This window comes from Tripterygium wilfordii, chromosome 2 (genome assembly GCF_013401445.1).
Source record: "Tripterygium wilfordii isolate XIE 37 chromosome 2, ASM1340144v1, whole genome shotgun sequence".
Taxonomy (NCBI): Eukaryota; Viridiplantae; Streptophyta; class Magnoliopsida; order Celastrales; family Celastraceae; genus Tripterygium; species Tripterygium wilfordii.
In genome coordinates, this window is record NC_052233.1 from 8,302,140 (window position 1) to 8,322,808 (window position 20,669).

The 20,669-nt window shown below is 37.2% G+C and overlaps 3 protein-coding genes and 1 long non-coding RNA gene across 6 annotated transcripts; 3 read left to right on the plus strand and 1 right to left on the minus strand.

The window, feature by feature from the left end:
• Positions 1-4,153: 4,153 nt before the first annotated feature.
• On the plus strand, positions 4,154-4,574 carry LOC120005253 (auxin-responsive protein SAUR50-like). The gene has a single exon (XM_038854791.1). It carries the CDS (start codon positions 4,173-4,175, stop codon positions 4,500-4,502), a length of 330 nt encoding a protein of 109 aa, XP_038710719.1. The 5' UTR covers positions 4,154-4,172; the 3' UTR covers positions 4,503-4,574.
• Positions 4,575-5,096: 522 nt separating this feature from the next.
• On the plus strand, positions 5,097-7,080 carry LOC119981636. Of its 2 annotated transcripts, none has more exons than XM_038824713.1 (2): positions 5,097-5,457; positions 6,517-7,080. In XM_038824713.1, exon 2 carries the CDS (start codon positions 6,529-6,531, stop codon positions 6,919-6,921), a length of 393 nt encoding a protein of 130 aa, XP_038680641.1. In that variant the 5' UTR covers positions 5,097-5,457; positions 6,517-6,528; the 3' UTR covers positions 6,922-7,080. The 2 variants fall into 2 exon arrangements, with proteins under 2 accessions (XP_038680641.1, XP_038680648.1); XM_038824720.1 differs by lacking the exon at positions 5,097-5,457 and adding an exon at positions 5,476-5,674.
• Positions 7,081-8,802: 1,722 nt separating this feature from the next.
• LOC119981076 (heavy metal-associated isoprenylated plant protein 3-like) lies at positions 8,803-10,750 on the minus strand. The gene is made up of 5 exons (XM_038824070.1): positions 10,700-10,750; positions 10,449-10,602; positions 10,004-10,257; positions 9,645-9,732; positions 8,803-9,562 (listed from the first exon to the last, which is right to left on the minus strand). The coding sequence occupies exons 1-5, from the start codon at positions 10,706-10,708 to the stop codon at positions 9,159-9,161; spliced, it is 909 nt and encodes a 302-aa protein (XP_038679998.1). The 5' UTR covers positions 10,709-10,750; the 3' UTR covers positions 8,803-9,158.
• Positions 10,751-14,900: 4,150 nt separating this feature from the next.
• LOC120012194 lies at positions 14,901-16,282 on the plus strand. 2 transcript variants are annotated; one of them, XR_005471223.1, is made up of 3 exons: positions 14,901-15,293; positions 15,377-15,674; positions 15,813-16,282. It is a non-coding gene; the product is annotated as an uncharacterized LOC120012194 (long non-coding RNA). The 2 variants fall into 2 exon arrangements; XR_005471225.1 differs by having other exon boundaries at positions 15,817-16,282.
• Positions 16,283-20,669: the final 4,387 nt, after the last annotated feature.

The following is a 20,669-nucleotide window of genomic DNA, read 5'->3' on the forward strand; positions in this document are numbered from 1 at the left end:
TTCTACTGACTTCTCATCTCCTTCCTCATGACATAACCTACAAACAAAACACAGCTTTATATTATTTTAATGCTCAATTCAATTCTCCTTTCTCTACACAATACGTGTCCTGCTTCCATACTTTCTAAACACCTAACTTGACACTTCCATCACTTTTCACTTACAAACTCTGACACACCGACTTATACATGACTTTACACATACATACTTTGAGATTGATCAAAAAGAACACGAGTTGGTGCACCACTTCCAAGACAAAACTCACTCTCCTATAAATACTCTTCTCCCACCTTTGGAGAGAGGGGTATTCACACAATTACCAACAAAGCCATACTTCTTCAACCCCTGACGAAATATTCAACCAAAACACCACCATCCCCCGCTGGTCTCCCGTCCATAGTCCACTTCCTCATTCATTATACTGACTTGACCATTGGAGCCTCTACGACCTACATCCCCCAGTCCTGTCTTGGAGTTTCTCACGGTTGATCTTGTTGTGAAGTTTGTAGGATTTGAAGGTGCAGACAAGCCTCCATGTCATCACGATTGACTTTTCAACAACTGTAGAAACTATCCCTACAGAGCCAAGAGTTCAAGGTATATATGACGAAACTAAGCTTCGGTGAACCAGAAACTGTCAGTCATAGGAACCACACTAGGGCCGCAAGCGGATAGGGACCAGATCACTAGGGTGAAATTGGACATGGCACTAATGTAAAGAGGACCAGCCTGGTTGATGGGTTACTCCGCCCAAAACCCTTGAGGTCCTGGGTTCAAACCACATGGGGGTCGCCGTTGGGGATTTAGTTTGGGGTGTGGGGTATTGTAGCTGACTAGCTGTTGGACTTTACAAGTATATAAAAGAAAAATAATATTAAAAAAAAAACTAATCCTAGTTCCAAATTACTTCAGTCTGCAATCACTAATCACTATCATGCATGTTACGGACCATTTCTATTTATGTATATGTCGGAAATGGACTTTCCCTAGAAATATCCCAAGACAGACAGCTAGAGCCTAGATGTACTAAAAAAACATTTGATTGTGAAACTCTTTTGTGCTTTTTCTGCTCCAGCTAATAAGTTCTTTATACTTTAATGACAAAGACTGAGACTAGTCCAGTTAGTAGACCACTTTCATGTGAAATAGGTTTCATGGGACCCTTGTCTGAGCTTTCTCTCTCCCAAAAGTACAGTCTGAATGCTCCACCAAAACTATCAAATTTCATTTTAATCCCTATGCTACTAATTCATTACACAATAATAGAGATCGAGCCCAAGCAAGGCAGGCCAAAAAGAACCTCAGTATGAAGAGCCAAAAAGGGACCTATCGGCCATCGTTGGAAGTTGAAACTAGAAAGTTAAGACTTAGGGATTATTCACTCACATGCACTGCTCTCCTAAACTTCAATCTTCAACTACGAAGTCAGTCCGACCATGTTCTTCCCTTCAGTCTCTCTCAAATTCAAGCTCTCTCTAAAATAATACGTACCAACCCATCCAAGAGTTTGACCAAATCAATGAAAAAAACATTTGAGAATATCCGACCAAAGCTTGATCATAGATCAAGTGCAGAGAGTTCCATCTCTCACGCAATGTTTTTGAAGGATTTTCAAGCATAAGGTAAGGAACTTTATTTGGTTGACAGTGATAGAGAGAATTGCAGTACGTTCAAAGAACTTTCAAAACCAGTATGTTGAACTAGTAGTATCTTTGTATTGAGTAATGAAAAACGACCTTGAGATGATTAATTTGATCGTGCTAACTCTTAATACAAGCAGGAGGTTGAGCCTATGAGTTCAAATCTCATGAGTGTACACATTATCGACTTACATTATGTTCTCGCATTGGGCCTCGGTCCATGTCTCAATTGGGGTTGTCGGGTCTTTCATGTGGTCCGAAATTTATCAGTCAATTATCCATGAATAATTCGGTGGATGTCACGATGCCCAAAAAATATTATTTTTGTATGGTGGTCTGGCAAAAACAACGACCGTACGGAAATCACATTCTGATGAGATAACAGATACCTGCCTCTGCTCCTGCATGTCGTGGGTTGGTTAACATCAACATTCAATACTGCTGTACCATAGTACTCGATCTCCCCATCCCCATCCCCATCCCCATCCCAAAGTACATTGCTTAGCTTTTTAAACTTAATTAATTTAACCAATCAATTGAAACTTTTGGAACAAATTACCCCTTCAAATGTCTTATGACTAGCTAGTACACATTTGCAGCCATTTTTTCTCAATTAAATGCATCTTATCTCCTATATATATATATGGAGCTGATAATTGAAATTGCCTGTTACAATATATTGATCGAACCAAATAGCAGAAATGGACATATGAAAGAAACAATGACGTACATTGTTATATACATACATACATACATGTATGTATATTTATGTATGTATAGCCTGCAGGGGCCCTTGTCTCAACCTTTTTATGGTGCATCAATGCATGGGAACAGTAGTCAGACCCATGGGGCTCATCAAATTATTGTATTTTACTATTTTCGATTAAAAGATAAGGTTTCCGCACACCATAGGATCATATATGCAGCTAGTTTCATCATATTACAGCCTGAGTGGTGCCCTTATGTAGTTAATGACCTATCTATTATGGAATTTATTAGGCTTTATATATGTATATATTTTTGTATGTTTTGGTCAGAATCAAATAATATATAGTTGGCTGATAAAGACTTTCATTAAAACAATATATATATATATATATATATATATATATCCCTTTCTTTCATGTTTTTTTTCTCCGTAATCTTGCTTCTGAAGTTTCTGTGAAGAAATCGAGAGAGATTGAGAAAAAAGAGCTGAGAGAAGTTTGGTCTAACTCAATCCATTTGAGGTATTGTTTACTCTAGGCTCAAGATTTGTACGATTTTATCTTTTAAAGAGGCACTCAAGTGTTTGAGGTTGGTTTCATCGATCTTATAAACGTCTCAAGGGAGATTTTGAAGTAATTCTTTGGGAAAAAAAAAAGAAAGAAAATTTGCATCCATGCAAAGGAATTGTGTTTTCAAGTGGAGTAAGATAAAAAGAAAACTAAAGGCTGAGGCGCATGCTTTTATTTGTGAATCATAACTTTCGATAACTGCATGCATGTTTTATGAATTAACTTCTGATAGTATCAAAATGACTTCTACTATCATATTAACACGGGGTAAGAATTTTTGAGTCAACAAGTCAATCAAGGAGTCTCTTTAATCACCGACCAAGGTAGGACAGATGACTCCAACCGAGAAGAAGGCATCCACGGAGTCCACAGGATAGGACACGGTAATCCAGGATCGAGCATCTCTGTGAGATCAAGACATCCCCTCGACGTACGTAATACCGACTGTTGGAGAGGCGATCAAACACCTCTAGGAAGTCAAGAGTACTATAGAAGAAAACCAATTCCATTTAGGAAATTAAGGAATCGATTCACCTTATTGCAAATCCACATGAGAGCAGGGAGAGGAGATCTATTCCTACCAAAAAAAGAAAGAGCATGGGGAAATGCCAGTAAATGTCTAATAGTTTGGAAGAGAAGACAAGACAAGACCAGCCAAAAGGGACGTTTCATAAGAGTAATAGCCACTGAAATCACATGCACTGGTCTCCCATATTAAATCCCAAGTCAGTCGAGCCATGCCCCTCAACCTTCACTTCTCAAATGTGCCTCATGACCAACTACTGCCCAATCTTATCGATCTATCACCACTTATAAGCTGTAGCACCCAACTAGAGTGGGGGCCACAAGCTTCTACAATGTCAAGTTTGGTAATGTTGACGAGCTACCGAATGACAATGAGACTAAGTTTCTTGGCCCACATCGCCAATTAAGAGAATATGTGAAATGTAGAATGTAATAGGTTAAACTTCTTAACTTTAACAAGCGTTTTTTCTTGACTCAAATTAGTATAGGTCTGTGCTGGGCTTGGGAAGACAAAATTGTGCTGCCCAATATTGATTAGCCCAAAACAGACAAAGTGTTACTAGTGTGGTGGAGCGGGCTGTTACATAAGCCTAACCCCTAACTCCCTATATATACGTCTAGACATTTGTAAGGAAAACCTAACATACCCAAAAGACACACCAGACATAACTGATATACCACAACTTAACTTGCAACTTGCAAGTACTCGATCGTAGTACTCTCTCTCATCATGGCCAAGCTTGGAACAAATGGCAAGAAAAATGGGGTTGTGACGCTCAAAGTGGTAGCTAAATTGCTACAAAGGAGTCTCATTTTGGGAAGGAAGTCAAATTATGTCCCAGAAGATGTGAAGGAAGGGCATTTTGCGGTGATAGCTGGAGATGGCCACGTACCTAAAAGATTTGTGGTTCCACTTACTTACTTGACACACCCAAGATTTCTTAGGCTGTTGGAGCAAGCAGCGGAAGAGTATGGTTTCGATGGCGAGGGAGCACTGACGATACCTTGCCGGCCAAGCGAGCTGGAGAAGATATTGGGAAGAGAAGGGAGATTGTATTGATGATGAGGTTGATGTGAATTGGGGGTTCATCCAATGCCATACCAAGCTGTTGAATTGAGCTTTTTTATTGGATAGTAGCCTGCAATTGGCTCAGTATTTTCCCCTTGCTGTGTTAGTTTTTGGAATTCTTTATTTTTGAAGTCATGTTGTTTGATGAGATATAAAATAATGAATTCTTTGTATTACTACATTCATATTATATAAATGTATAGCATTGGATAAGAAGTTAGTAAATTGCTTGTTCAATGTGCATTAGAAACTAGTTGCAATCTTTTATTTTATTTTATTTTTGACCAAGTTTGTACTCTAATATGGTATAAACTTGAATAATCAGGCCTTCGCGCACAGAAATTTCCAACCTAACGACAAGATAAGTCGTGCCAAAATCAGTGGCCATAAGGTATTACTCTCATGGCATAGTGTAATTTGTAGAAAAACATAATAGCAGTTGCAGGTCATTTAATTTTGATAGCAATGTCTCAAATAAAAGCACCCTCAAAATGCGGCTTATTAACCCAAAAAAGAAAGAAGGCCCACCAGAACATAGGCCCATTCAATTACCTACCTAAAAGGCTAAACCATTAACTAGCGGCGGCCTTGCCACCTCTCCTGGCGGCATCAGCGGCCTTCTTCTGTGCTGCTTTCTGTTGTCGTTTTATAAGGAAACGGACAGTGGACTAGCCAGAGGTTTGGGCTAGAATGAGGCGAAACTGCTAGTGCTATACAGACAATCAAAAGTTTAGCCCATCCAGTTCATCAGGCATCTTAGTCTCACTCACTTGAAAAGCCCAATTATGGAATCTCAAAGCCCATAACTCAATGTTACCCGGAATAAATCACCCTTCGTCATCGATCCTCTCACCTCTTTGTTTCAACTCTTTTGGAAAGCACACCCGCTTAAGCCAGTACAAGAATCTGAATTTTTCAGCGGAGTTTTTGTTTCAAAATTATCAGGGTGCGTAATCTATTCAAACTCGACGCCATTGCATATGACCCGTTTGATCATTTGCCGCAATGAAATTCAGTTTTTTTTTTAAGTGTTCGTTTCATGACTTTAATTCTGTTGTGTAGGTTTTGATTCATTTACTGGGTTTCAAAATTTTATGGGGAACATTGCTTTTATGACAATTGCTTAATGGCTTGGAACTTGCGACTTGATTTCATCATTATATGTAACTTCTTTTTTTCATGCGCTTATATTGTTAAACTATGGATTTGAATGCTTTTGCAAACTTACCTATGTTTGTGATCGAATTGTGAAGTGAACCTTTCTGTTCAAAGTTTCTGCTAAGTCGATAAATTTTATTTTTTTTGGTTTTAATGGACGCTGAATGGTACTGATTATGTAACTGGAGATATTTTTACATGGATAAATTAATTAACAATAAAGATCTTTTATTTCTTGCAAGTGACCCATGGTTGAACGGCAATCACGTTGCATATAAAGGATCATCCACTCATTAGGGCGTGGATTCGAATCCTACTCTTCTCGAAACCCCTGTTTCAAAAAAAAAGATCTTTTATTTCTTTGCATCCTGTTATTGCGTTGCAGAAAGGAAATTATACGGCTATTGAAGGCTGTTTAATGTTTATGATCATTGACAAATAATCCAGATGTACAACTTGGGATACTGTTTTTTTTTTTTGTGACATGATAGCTCACTTTAGAGTATTGAGTATATGATGTTTCTGGCACTCTCTTAGCTGCTATTGGATTTAAAGTTACTATTTCCAATGTTAAAATTTTGGAATGGAGATAACTGACTCCGGCTAACTTTTGAATTCGGAACTGATTCAATTGATAGAAAGGATGCTTGGATTTTAGAGTTTCTGGAATAACAATTGTAAATGTCATTTTAACAGCTTAAACAGAGGTGGTGAAAGCCTAGATTAATTTATATGCTTAAGATGGTCTTTTTCTCCCTTTGTTTTTGAAACTTTTCTTATTGAGATTCTTACTGATATTACTGGAAACCCTGCGACTGATTGCCTTCATGTTGTTAAATGGTGTCAGGATAATCAAAGAATGATGCTTTTGAAGAGGTATGTGCTGAGATTATTTATTTCCCTGAAGTACATTACAGCAAATGTTGTAGACAGAAATAATGGAAGGATTGTTGCAACAGCGTCCACCGGTGAACACTCCATCAAGAACACTCTCGAGTGTGGTCGTTCTTGTAATGCCAAAGCAGCCACTACAGTTGGAGAAGTGTTAGCTATGCGGCTCAAGGTAAAAGGTCTTGATCAGGGGGAAGGAAGAGGAATCCATGTTGATTTAAACAAAGAGGTTGAGAAGAAAGGTTTTAAGAACCGCACCAAGATTTGGGCTATTGTCAACTCCCTTAAGAATAGTGGAGTAAAGCTCGTCCTAAATGATAATGATGATGATGACAACCATCTAGGCCAAATTTCTAAATAAATTTTAGTCTCTTTGTTGATAACTATATGTGTATGTAGTTTATATATGGGGCTAGTTTGGTAGAGTATTTGTAAAGTAACAGAAATGGTGGTAGCAGAAATGGTGGACAATTTTAGTAGCAGATATGCTGATTGAATGCTGGGTAGGTGTTTGGTTGAACTTTTACTGTTAACATTTGTGTTGTGTAGCATATTGGATAAATTACGTGTAGGGGTATTATACATTTTAATTGTATACCTGTATCCAAACATACAAATTTTATAAAATCAATAAATGTATTTAAATTAATTGAAGAAAATAATTAATTATAAAATAATTAATAAATTACCAAGTTAATTAAATTTAATTAATACATTATTTGGTAAGGGTATACATTATTTGGTAAGTTAATTAAATTTTATATATTTGGTAAATCAATAATATATTGGGGGTAAGATTGGAAAAAACTGGGTAAAAAATGTGAAATTGTTCATTGATGGAGCATTTCACAAAGTAGTATAAATGCTGCACGAAATTGCCTCAGAATATGTGTCGCAAATTCAAAAAAGGCCAATCCAAACGGGCCCATGAATTCTGTCCTTATGGTGGAACATTGGAATGTAATAGACTGAATCTTTAAATGGGCCCTTCCTTTTCTGGTCCAGCAGTGTAGTCTACACGGCAATGGGGCATGCTCGAGTGGGCTCTAATAGGGCCTGTTATGGGCCAATTTTGGGCTAGATGCATTCCTCTAAAGGACTCTAGAGTTTGTTTATGGTAAGCCCAGGAAATTCATCAAGCATTTGAAATTTGAAAATGAGATCTAGGGGTGGATATTGGTGTTTGCCCAGTCAAGAAAAGTATATATAGAAGTGTTCGAGTGGTCCATGCATGCAGTAGCCATCCAACAGCAACTACACATACACCAGATAAAGAAGGAAGGCGGCATCTTTCTTGGCAATGATTTTCAAGTTGTCAAGAAAAAGAGACCAAATTTTATTTTCTTGGCAATGACACCTAATATTGTCGTAACTGGGAGAGGCAGATAGTTTGTACATTTGAACGGTTGGTGCTTATTAAACTCAAACGTAATGACAAAGCTGCGTTCATTCCAGGAAATGCTGCATTTCTTGCTTCTGCACCACAACTCGACAAATAACACTACAAAAGGAGGACAGCTACGTTTTGGCATTAGTCAGCCTTTCAGGCTATGCTACCTGGTGTTTGTATTTGTATGTTTGCGAGTGTGAGTGTGAGTGCAAAAGCAAAGCCGTGCTCTGCTCTCTCGCACGTCCATATATGGCCCGAACGTCTCCAATAATTGATAGGTCCCTCAAAGATGTTTCCCTATTAAATTGTGCACACAATACATAGAAGTATATGTGTGCTTCTCAAATTCCGCATATAGTGACCTGATTAATGCGTGTGCCTACGCCTGTAAACATTTTCCGACAAAACCAAACCGAATGGTCGGTTTTTGGTTTAAAAAATTTACATAAAAGACCGACCAAAAAAAAAATCGAAAAAAATTGACAACAACCGATCGTCTAGTTGCTTAAATTTATGTTAAAAAACCGATCATTTTCACCTCTACTATTGTACCCTACAACTGCATCCTCGTCAAATATGGCACACCTGTATATATATTAGTAGTAGTAGATTTCTCTCAAACTAATTCGAGGTTGGATTACGCTGTTTGGTGCTTAATCATGTGATCATTTGCACATTATAAGACACATAGGGCCTTGAATTGGTTTGTAGTACAGCTAGTTGTGCAAATTGATTGTAGTTGTCGAGGATCTTGTCAGAATCCTCCAGGTCTTGAATGCAGTCGGCATTTGCCCCACTTGAGGTGCTATTATTATTATTATCTGGGGTTGAACTCAATTCCCCCCTGAATGCCATTTCTGTGAAATGTCCATGTCTAACAAGTTGGACACCACAAACACAAGGACAAGCCCCACCCCTCAATCTCCAAGGACACTTTACTTTTTCCAGTCATTAATGGTTGCCACCAATCTCTGCTCCCCACAATTGCTCTGCTCTTGCCTCACCCTAGAAGAAGCAAGACTTCTAACCTAATTTCAACTACTAGACATATTTATCTCAAATGAAAACAAAAACATCCACAAATAGAGAGAATCGGATTCGGGTCAACAACCAAAATTTCTCCCCCCTCCACTTCCTACCAAGCACCAAAAATGAAATCTTTTGTCATTTACATTCTCCAATTCATAACGTAACAGGCTACGCCTCCTTCACATGATGGAGCATGCATTTGGATTCTCATCACTGAACATCTGGGGTGCGTGCAAGTGAACCGGGTAAGGCGGGTATTCGTACCCATAGCCATACCCGAATGCAAAACCAGGTTGTATCATATGCTCCTTTTTGTTCCCTTCCATTATAGGGCCGCCGCCCCCGCCAGATTCGTCCTCTTGACCACCGTTTCCGCTGATTTTCTTCTTCTTTCCACCACCACCATTGCCGTTGCCGCCATTGTGCTCATCGCCGCCATCTTTCTTCTCTTCCTTCTTGGGGGGCACAATTTCAACTGGTCTCTTCAATCTCTCCTTCAAATTCTCTGCCAGTGCCTTCGGGTTCATGGTCCCTTTGACTGTCAACAGCTCTTTCTGCTTGTCCATGGACATCTCTTTCACGCCTGTAACGACGACAAAGAATCTTACGGGAACATCCAAATTAATTCACACACGGTACGGGTTTGGAGAATTTGATAACCTCACCTTTGGTCTTGGTGACGATCTTGCGAATCTTCTCGGCGCATCCCTGGCAGTGCAAACTCACCTTCAACACCGCCGTCGTCTCCGGAGCCTCCACATTAGAACATCAAATAAAATTCTAAATAATTTATTTATGATTTACTCATACAAAAATAAATGCCTCGTATAATGAGCATTAACATTCACATTGACTGAAGCTTGAATTACAAGTAAACGGACAGAGACAGAGTAATGAAACTTCAAATCGAGAAATAAATTTGACAGTATTTGATTTGAAAATGCCAGATTGTATGATAAAGTATCGCCAAAAACCTGAGAAACTGCGACGAAATAACGGGAAATCCGTTGCCCGTTTGAAATACCTGTTTGGGTTTGTTCTCATTCTCTGCTTTCTTCTTGTCGTCGGGTTTCTTTCCTTCCTTTTTGGGTTCTTTGTTGTTGTTGTTGTTCTCCTTGTTGTCATTATCTTTGTTGTTGTCTTTCTTGGGTTGTGGAGAGATGAGGTCCACCTTCTTCTTGGTCTTCTGCTCCAACTTCTCCCGGATCTTTGACGGATCCACTTTTCCTACCACAGTCAGTTTGTTCGAAGCGGCCTCTGCTTTCACAGACTCAACACCTGATCCCACCAGAAAAATAAAAATAAAAAAAAAACAGAACCAGTCAACAATCGCCGAAACAGAGCATGTAGAAAACAGGAATTAACGCACCAAAAAAAACCCCAAAATAAAAAACCAATGAATTTTCAAGAACAGAGCATACGTAAAATCCACATATAATGTAGAAACAGATAGTGTAGCAATAACAAACCTTCAAATCCACGGACGCACTTAATGATTTTGACGGCACAACCTTCGCAGTGCATGTCCACCTTGAGTACTACAGTTATGGGGTTCTTATCTTCGTTTCCTTTCTTCTTCTCCCCATCTGCCTTGCTATCGTTGTTCTCGTTCTTCTTCTTCTTCTGACACGGGAGGAAAAGACGAACAATCAATCACATTTCACACCCATTCCAACACAATGAAAACCATGAAAAAGAGAAACGGAAACTCATAACTCACCTGGCCCATAATCAGTTTCAGTCCGTTGTGTTTCTGAAGAGTCGGAATCGGAGAGAACGCGAAGCGACTGAGCGAATTTAAAGAGGGGGACGATCGTAAGAGGGCGGTTACTTATATGTGAAGTTGCTCTGGCTAAGGGGCTTTATGGGCCTTTACAGCTTTTTGAACTTGTAAGTCTGGCTATGGCCCAAATTCTAATTGGGCTTCTTTTAAGTTAAGCTCCTTGGGTTATAATAAGATGGGCCTAATCTGGACTCAAAAGATTTTGCCATGTTAGACTTTCTACAATTCTTTGGAGAGCTCTACGGGTGCCGGGCCCAGCTGCAATAAAAATTACAGCAAACCCACTTTAATGTTATTTTTAGACGTCAAAAAATTTTATTTTATTTTTAAATATCATAAATTCGTAACATTCATCATAAAAAAAACCCAACAATGTATTTTTTATTTAAAATAAAAATCAAATTCATCGTAATCAAAAACATCGAATATTTTGAATTTATATCCGACGGTCTAGAATTGTCATTTTTTTTCTTGTTGAATTTAATAGGGAAAATTAAGGATAAGTCCCTCATTGGAAAATTTTGTTCCAATAAGGACACTCTTAAAAGTCTTATTCCATAAAAGTCCATATAGTTTAAACTAATATTTCAAGAAGGACAAAAAGTCAAAATAAATGGTTTTATTGTCTAAAATACTCTTATCTTCATCCTCAAACATGGTACATGCCTCCTACAAATGATTCATCTTGTACCTCCACTGGAAGCTTTGTCTTTGTTGTCGAAAGTTTAGTCTTCGCCCCTCGTGGCTTACTCGAGAGTTCTATGACATTTTTTAGTGATTTTTCATCCATATTTTTGTTGTGTTCGAATTAGATCTACTCACACTCACCACGAGACTTGTAGATCTTGTTGTTAACCTTGGATCTGTCATCATATCGTTATTTTAGACAATTTCTGTGGTGATTTTCGTGGTATTTTGATTCTGATGTGAGATCTGCAGACTGCAGGTGATATGTTATCTGTTTCGATTAATTTGATATTTGTCATAATGTTATCTATCTTGCTAAATGTTATATGTTTTGTTAAAATGTTATCTGACCTTAATGAAACGTTATCTGTTTGAAGTTCCAAAATGACCAAAACCATAACATATATAATATTCGCAGATTCAGATTGGATTTCAGAAGAATATTGACAGATACAAAACATATATAATATTGAGAGATACAAAACATATATAATACCATATACGAAACAGATATAATATCTATAGATTCAGCTTCGATTTCAGATGAAAAAAAAATGTTCGAAAAAGCAATAAAACCTCAAAGGTGATGCGTCTTGGTCTGTGGAGTTGATTGGAGGTATTGATGGTCGTCGGCATTGGCCGTATCGATCGGATCTAGCTCTTTTTCAAACGGTGGATGTGATTTCACAAAGTTTTTTCAGTGACTCAAGTAATTTTCTATTGTTGGTGATGATTGGGCTTTGATCGGGCTAACCTAAAGCTTCATTTTGGTAGTTCATTCGTCGAAAATGATGGTTGGATGACTAACTTCCGATATGATGGCGCAAGGAAGAAGAAAAGAGGAAGTAGAAGAAGAAGGATAAAGGGTATTTTGATAAATTGTTAGGCTTTATCATTTTTTCTAAGGTTTTTTTAGATTATACTCGTTGAAATATAATTTTTAAATTTTGTCCTTATGGATAAAAATCCGAATTTAATATTCCTTTCAACAAAAGTTTCATAGTTGGATTAGGATGAATACTACATGTTAATGATTTTTAAAAAATTCTATTACAGCGGGACCCCTACCCATCAGTATCGGTAATATTTATTAGGATATGGGTATCTCTTAAGTACTTTTTTATCTTGATGATAGAGGGTATAGATAAGGCATCTTTTGACTCAAAGAGAGCACCTTCGGTGGTGTTTAGAGCAAACATCGTTCTCAAGAGAGTCATTGTCTATGTATAACAGTGTCTTGAATTGACCGCCGGAACACTAAGTCAGGTGTAATTTTGTTTTATACGAGGTCCAAAATCCTAATGGAATGACAGTTGAATACATATGGGTAACAAAAAGCTTACTTTCTTCTTATATTAAATAAAAACATAAGGGTAGAGTTTAGCTTTTTTACTTGAGTGGTTGATTTGATTCGAATAAATCATTATAATTGAGAAACTCCGGTTTGATTAACCACCTCATTGCGTATTGTGCCCAAAAAAAAAATGGACACAACGTAAGAAATCAAAAATGGATGAGCTGTGCTTGGTCCCGAATAGTGTAGAAACCACATAGTATGTATCAGTGACGAATCTAAGATCTGAACTTACTAAGGACACAAATAAATGGCAGAGGCTTAGGGGCAGCGCTCTCGATAATTTTATTTGGAGTAATTTATATGACACGAAGATAATCATTGGATTTAATTTCAACAAATAAAATATTACATCTCTATTTATTATAATTATTCTCTACGAGTTTTCATATTCTTAAAATATTATATTATAACATCATTAGTAATAGTTCTAAAAAATCTTTTTTTTATGAAACAAACAAGATAATCATTTAAAAATTGATCACTCATCCGATTGTAAAAATTCATATTTGTAGCAGTCGACTCGAGTGGACGGGGACACAAGTCTTTGTAGTGTCAAGTTTCGTGGTGCTGAGCGAGTTACCAAGTGTCGATGGGACTAAGTCTCTTGCATGTCCCACATCACTAAGGGGAAGACGTGAAGTACATAATATAATATGTCAAATTTTCAAACTAGTAACAAACACTTTTACGAGGCTCAAACTAGTAAGGTTGGTGCTACGCCTAGGAATACAAAGTCGTGCGACCTGTATGGGCTGACCCAAAGTAGACAAAGAGTTATTAAAGTGGAGGGCGGGCTATTCTAGATGGTATCGAAGTTGAGGCCACAGAATTAAATATGTGGGCACCCACAGTAGTTTGTGAACGTGTGAACTGCATGGGGACATGGGCCCGTAAAGGGGAGTCCATAGCACCCGGCTCGAGTGGGCGGGACTACAAGCATTTGCAATGTCAAGCGTGGTGGTATTGAGCGAGCTACTGAGTGACAATGATGCTAAGTCTTTTGTTCCACATCACCCTAGGGGAGATATGAAGTACAAAATATAATATAGGTCAAACTTGTAAACTAATAACAATATCTTTTTCTAGGGTCAAACTAGTATGTACTGTTACTAGGCTTAGGAAGACAAAGGGTCAGTATCGATTGACTCAAAGCGGACAAAGTGTTACCATATAGAGGGACGACTTGTTACAATATTGATAATGTTCATTCTTGAAAAATATCTTTCAACAGTTGTCGATGCTATAGGGTTTTAAAATGCTTCTTTATTTGCATTAACAATTTAGAAAGATCACCAAATATTTTCAACTGATTAAATATGTCATTTGTTTATACATCTACAATATATGTCTCTAGTTGATCTCAAGAGTTATGCACATTTCTTCAATAACATATATAGTTGTCTACTGTTAAACTGAGAGCCTCAGTCACCGTCTAGAATGACTGAATGAGTTAGGATAGAAAAGATTTTAACGGTCTCGTATAACTTGGGCTTGGCTATTAGAGACCTTAAACTCTTAAAGTATAATGGGTGGGTCCCATTTTCATTTTTATATATAGGGATAACTATGTTTACTCACTAGGGGCCAGTCATAGTGGACTTCCAAGTGGCTCTGCCACAGTGCCATTGGTAGCTAGTGAGTGTTTGACATGGCTCCGACAACTACAAGGAGGAGGAAAGTGGGAGTGGGTATTATCCTTGACATTAATTTCAGTGCCACGAGGTGTAGAGTGAATTCAAGAGGATTGTCAGGTGGGCGACGACACGTGTCATTCTGTGATTACGGGGGCAAAAAATTTCACGTGGTAGATGGGGTTTGGTCACGTGGCTCCAGGACCAACCTTCGTAGGCATGTCCTAATGTTTCTAGACTTTCAGTAATAGGCCAGTAATAAAACACACGAGAGCATATCTCATATATATCTTTCACAGCAACTTGCCGTGAAAAACCTAATTACTATCTACTTTTTTGTTTTATCAGATATTTGTCGTAGCAATTTATTCCTCTCTCTCTCTCTCTCTCTCTCTCTCTATATATATATATATATATATATATATATATATATGAACATATATGGCTTTAGTAGTTTGGATAGAAAGTCGCACAAACCAATTTGAGAGGCATATATACCAGAATGTGACTTCACCTGCATTTGCACCTGCACCTTACTTTTACTTCTTATGGCTTTCGAAGAAGAAGAAGAACAAGAAGAAGAAGAGGCTAGTAGTAGTAGAGGTGCAGGTGCAGGTGCAGTTGAATGCCATTTTGGCTACTCGCTAATCACAAAAACCCGTCCTTTGTTATTACATGACCATTCAAAGAAGTTTCAAGTATGCCTGAGCTACAAATAGTCTCTTGTATTTCTTCCTCACTCCCGATCTGTTCACTCCCATACAGATATCATATCTTTAGTTATCAAAACCATTTCGAAAAGGCACATATACAAACCCTAGCTGCAATATGGGCATGTCAACGCTAGCTATCTAATGTACTTTGGGCTTAGATTGTTAAAATTATGTGAAATCTTATTCGTTGTTCTTACACCATTTGATAAAATGTGCGTTTCTGCAGGTTTATTTGTTTCTGCACTCGATAGATCGAAGATAAACAGACTAATATGAAAAACATATGCCTCGTTTGGTGGGAGTCCAACTCGATCCGTAGCGGATGCTCTTGCTAAGCAGGGTGTTGATAGGTCGGGTCTATTTACTGCTTGGCTAAGTGATGATGCCTAGATGGCTGGGGTTTGTTTTAGATTTGTTCTTTTTGCTCCCTCGTTGCAGTGGTGTTCGTTGTGGGTGGTCATGGTTGTGCCTAGTTCTTCTTTCTAGGTCTTGTCTGGTTCCGCTGCGGTCATGCAATGGCCACTGTATATCCTCTTGCTCTTCCTCAGCTCCTTAATAAAATCAATCATTTGATCAAAAAAATATATATGCCTCGTTTAAGGGCTTTTCTAGTATCTTTAATTTTATTGATGTAATTACGTGCCTTTTTATTTTGGATATAGCCAGTTGGAGAAAGGCACGGAAAATTCTGATGCCGATGGATTTGAACTCGGAGAAGGACCACGTGGTGGAGGTATCAGCGTCGATGAGGGCGGGCTTATGAGGATAAGAAGAGCATTTTCTGAAGAGGAAAGAGACCATGGAGAGATTGTGATCCCTGGGGAGAACCAGGGCGTGGGCCTTAGAGACCTGTAAATGCGGTACCTGGATTTCTCCATCGATGACGGAACGCGCGAGATCTTTAGGTTTGTCTCAGATCCACACAGTGACGTACAACTGGATCTAGACAGTGATGTGGACGGCGAACATTTGGACCTGCAAGAACGAAGGAGGGCAGTCTTTGGGACACTCCAAAGTTCAAGTTAGAAACTTTTCCTTAAGATAGTTTTAAGAATCAAATATTGCAAATGTCAAAGCATACCTTGTTTAAGCATGATCCTTCATTTTATAGGAGTTGAGTTATGGTTGTTGAGATTGTCATGATGCATGATGATTTTCCGGTAATTTCTAGGATACACAGATCATAACATTGAGATTTTTCGATTATTGGGATTCGTAAGAAATTGAGATTCGTGCAAATTTTCTACAGTCTTCTCCTTATCTTGGTTTGACTTCCTAGGTAGACTCTACAAGAGATTTTTCCCGTGAGATCTTCGTTCTCTGTGTCACCTGTCATACTAATTGGGCATCAAAATTTTCTTCATCCCTACAATAACCTGTGAACGATAGGCTAACATAAAACAATACAATTTTTTTTAGCAAAAATTGTGTGTTTAATGTTTAAGCACTTTGGAAAACATTTAACCACTTGTCCCGGAAAACATTTGTTGACCAGGACCATATATTGAGAATGATTAGCATAACTAACCAAAAACATTACGAATATTGAACGAAGATGAATGTGATTTAGGCAACCGAGAAGATATGTTGGGAACTGGCCTAATCCTTTGTTCTAAATCTATTATAATTTTCAGCCCAATACATATTTGATCTTTTGTTCTAACCGCTTTGATCTTAAAAGCTTTGATCTTTTGTTCTAAATCTATTAGAATTTCCAACCTGATACACATCAACAATATTGTCCGCTTTGAGTTGTCCGGTTCTCTTGGATACATCGGATTAGCATGGCTTTGCCTTTCCTGAAGATAACACATCCCAATAGTGCTCTCGCAAAAACACGCTTAACTGCGGAGTTATTGTGAAATGTTTTCCTTTAAGAAAACGCGTTGTTAATGGTAAAGAACTGAAATTATTTATATACGTTAACAAAATCTATCAGTTCTATTGTTTATGAAGCATATTTGTCGATGAATTTGTGTCAGTGTGACACAAAGATTCGATCCTAGCTAGTTTGGATGTTGGTTATTTATTCAGTTGCTGGGAAATCACATATGTATGTATTTATACTCTCTTTCGTAGTGATCATATCAATATTAGTAGTAATGCCGACGCTTTGTCTATGACTATTTATAAAGAATGGATTTCCAAGACAAATAGACAAATATATTGGTCATCCTAGTATGTAGAAGTAGAAATGGAATACTATACCAGTCGATCAATTGGTGTAATAATTAAGCATGCATGTTGGCTCATTTTTTACTCCCGCTCCCATTTAGATTTATTGAGTTTAAAGGCTTTTGAAAGTTGAATTGAAACAATCAACATAAAATCAAAATCTCAATTGAACAAACAAGTAATATAGCTGGCAAAATCAATTATTTCTAAATAAATTAATGTTGGAAAATTTGTCCCTTACACAACTAGCCTGGATGTGTTCTGACAGAGATCCTATGGTCATGTAATTTTGAAGTTCGGATTCCTTGACAATTTTTTTATGTTGAATCATCTTTATAATTTCTTTATATAGTTTGCTCCAGCAAAACTAGTAATATAAGATACATAATTAAAACACGTAAATTAAATAATGTGATAGATTGAGAGGCCTTTTTTTTAAGAGCTAGACTTAGTAGACTATATATATATATATATATATATATATTGGTATTGTGGGAAGCTATTCGATCAAGGTAGGATCCTTTAGACCCACCCCAGCATACTAAACTCCAAGACTTGTGCACCACACCCTTAGTAGACTATACAAGATCAGGGTACTCGAGCACTGTCCCTTGGAAATTTTCCTACACAGGATCAGGGTACCCGAGCACCGCACCTTCGTGCAAACCTTGAACCCAGAGCAAACAGTACCTCAAGTAGATTGAGCCTACTACTCTCAAATTCTTGAAATTATAATGAGTATATACTAATGTAATGGAGATTTATGACAATCGTAATTTTTGTCCGAGTTATTTACATATGTATTATGACTTGTACTTACATCTTATAATCACAAGAATCATGTGGAACCAACCAATGATACTACTACAACAATTAGAATTGACGCAAGCAGAACAACAAAGGATCAAACCAACGTTTGATTCAAAACGAACAACATTGGAATCCACTACAATTTGAGAGAAAAATTTCTAGGATTTTCATATATTTCACAAAAGTAGAAGATAAAGACCACTAGGGTCGGCTACAACCTTAATATGATGAAAATAAAAAAATTACAACAATACACTTAAAACAGAAAATGGCCTGTTTGAGGCTCGAAACGATGAAATTACGCGAAGATAATGACCACCAAGACTGTCTACATCAAATTGGGACAACATTGCACAAAATCTAGCCCAAAAAAAATTATTTCTACTAATTGGTATTTTTGGTAAATAACTCCAACTTTCAGACTAATACAATATCAAGAATACTCATTTTAGGCTAGAGATAAGTATGAAAATGACCCATGTACTTTGTTTTTTGCTTCAAAAAAGCCTATTAACTTTGTTTTAGATCAAAAAAGTCATCGTACTTACAAGAATGATCAACATTAGCCCTTCTTTTAATATTCTATTAAAATCAGCTGATTTGGCACAACATATCTGACATGACATTTATTTGAAGGAAATTAAAAAATGAGGTGTAAAAGGTTACATAGCTACCAATAAAAAAACAGAAATAAAATAAAATAAAAAATAAAAATCAATCTTTATCTCTTCCTATCCACCCTCTAGTAGTGGACCTGGACAAAGAACAGAGTTGAATCTTGAGAGACGGATCGAAGAGCTCATGACGACTGTGCGGCTGTTCGACTTTGATACTGTGACATTGCGGCTGACGGCTGTGCAAACTATCCTAGACCAACTCAAAACTCAACTCTCTCTCTCTCTATAAGGAGAAAGAGGAAGGAAGGATTGACCTGAAGCTACAATCTCAGATTCTAGACCAAGCTCTGTTTCTCTTGTATGCTCCTTTCCTCATGATTGTTGTTTTGGGTTTTCATTTTGTGACCAAAACCGTGCATCGGAGATTGAGATTGAGTGTTGGAGGAGAAGTGGAGAGAGAGACCGAGAGAAGGGTTAGGGGCTTCGGGCAATGAGATGGATTGTTGAGATGAGATTGAAGAATCATTTGATTTTGGGATTTTTGGTTTGATTTTGGGGTTTGGTTCCTCATGAGGTTTCGTGGAGATGGAGTGTTTGTCGCCGGGGGAGATGATTCTCCTTTTTCAATTTTTTAATTAAACTTAAATGGCAAGTGTCACCATGTCATTGGTCAATTCCATATGTACGACACATCAAAAATAAAAAAATTACATTTAATTGTCAAATCAATAATTTTTAACAATTTTTAACTAATGTTTGAGAGAAGGGTTAACGTTTATCATTTTTGTAAATACAATAATTTTTTTGATCCAAAACAAATATGAGGGGGCTCTTTTGATTAAAAAAACAGGGGTTAATTCTATACTTAGCAGCTAATGGATGATATTCAAAACGACTACGTACTAATTAATTAGTTTAGACATCTAAATTAAATAACATATCTTTGTTATCTTTCGTTATGACAATGCACCAACAAATATAGATGGCCTAGCCATACTAACTAGTACGTTATGACATTAATTATTTTAATTTTATTGACCAACAAGACTGAGATTATGGATTATGATTGTAGTCATTCTATATATACAAAGCTTATATAATATATGCCTACACAACAAAGCTACAAAATTATACACCGTCGTCACTCTTATTTTTTATAATTAATTATTGTATTGTAAACAGTTCTCCATCTTCAATCTGACCAGATTCACGTAAAAGATTCTTGGGTTACCAATAATCCTTGTTTAAAAACCCAAATTGCCCCTATTTCATCCAAAGAACAGCTAGCTAATTTGGGGGTAGAATCGTCTTTGTCAATGGCTAATATAGCATCTCATGATCTAAAACTATAGGGCTCTGAAATCATTACCATTGCTGATATTATTTTTAAGTTCTACACATGAAATGAAATCGATAAAAAACAGAGATTTGTTTCAAGTGTGTGTATATACACACACGACATCAGATTGTTATACTGAATAACTTTGTTCTTCTCTAGTTTTCATAAACATTGACGGGGTATCCAACTTTTGGTTATGGAATAGTTGTCAATCTACGACTCAATCATCAAATGTTCAAACATTTCAATTTTTGAAATTCGAAATTAAAAATTATTTCAATATACAATCACTGTTCAAACATATATTCCTTGCATTGATTTTTTATGGCACATTGGCTGTTTGATTGCTGTAAAAAATTTGTCCGAGTGTACATATTGAATACGACTTTTCAACTTTGATTCTCAAATTCGAATATTTGAACATTCAGTGATCAAGTTAGACTACATAACTCATTCAGTAACGGAAAATTGCATCATCTACTAATTTGGGGACTAGGGGTTCGCAAAACTAAATTAAATGCAAGAAAAATAAGAAAGCTTAGCTTACCATGTACTGTCAAGAGAGAAGCAACAGAGAA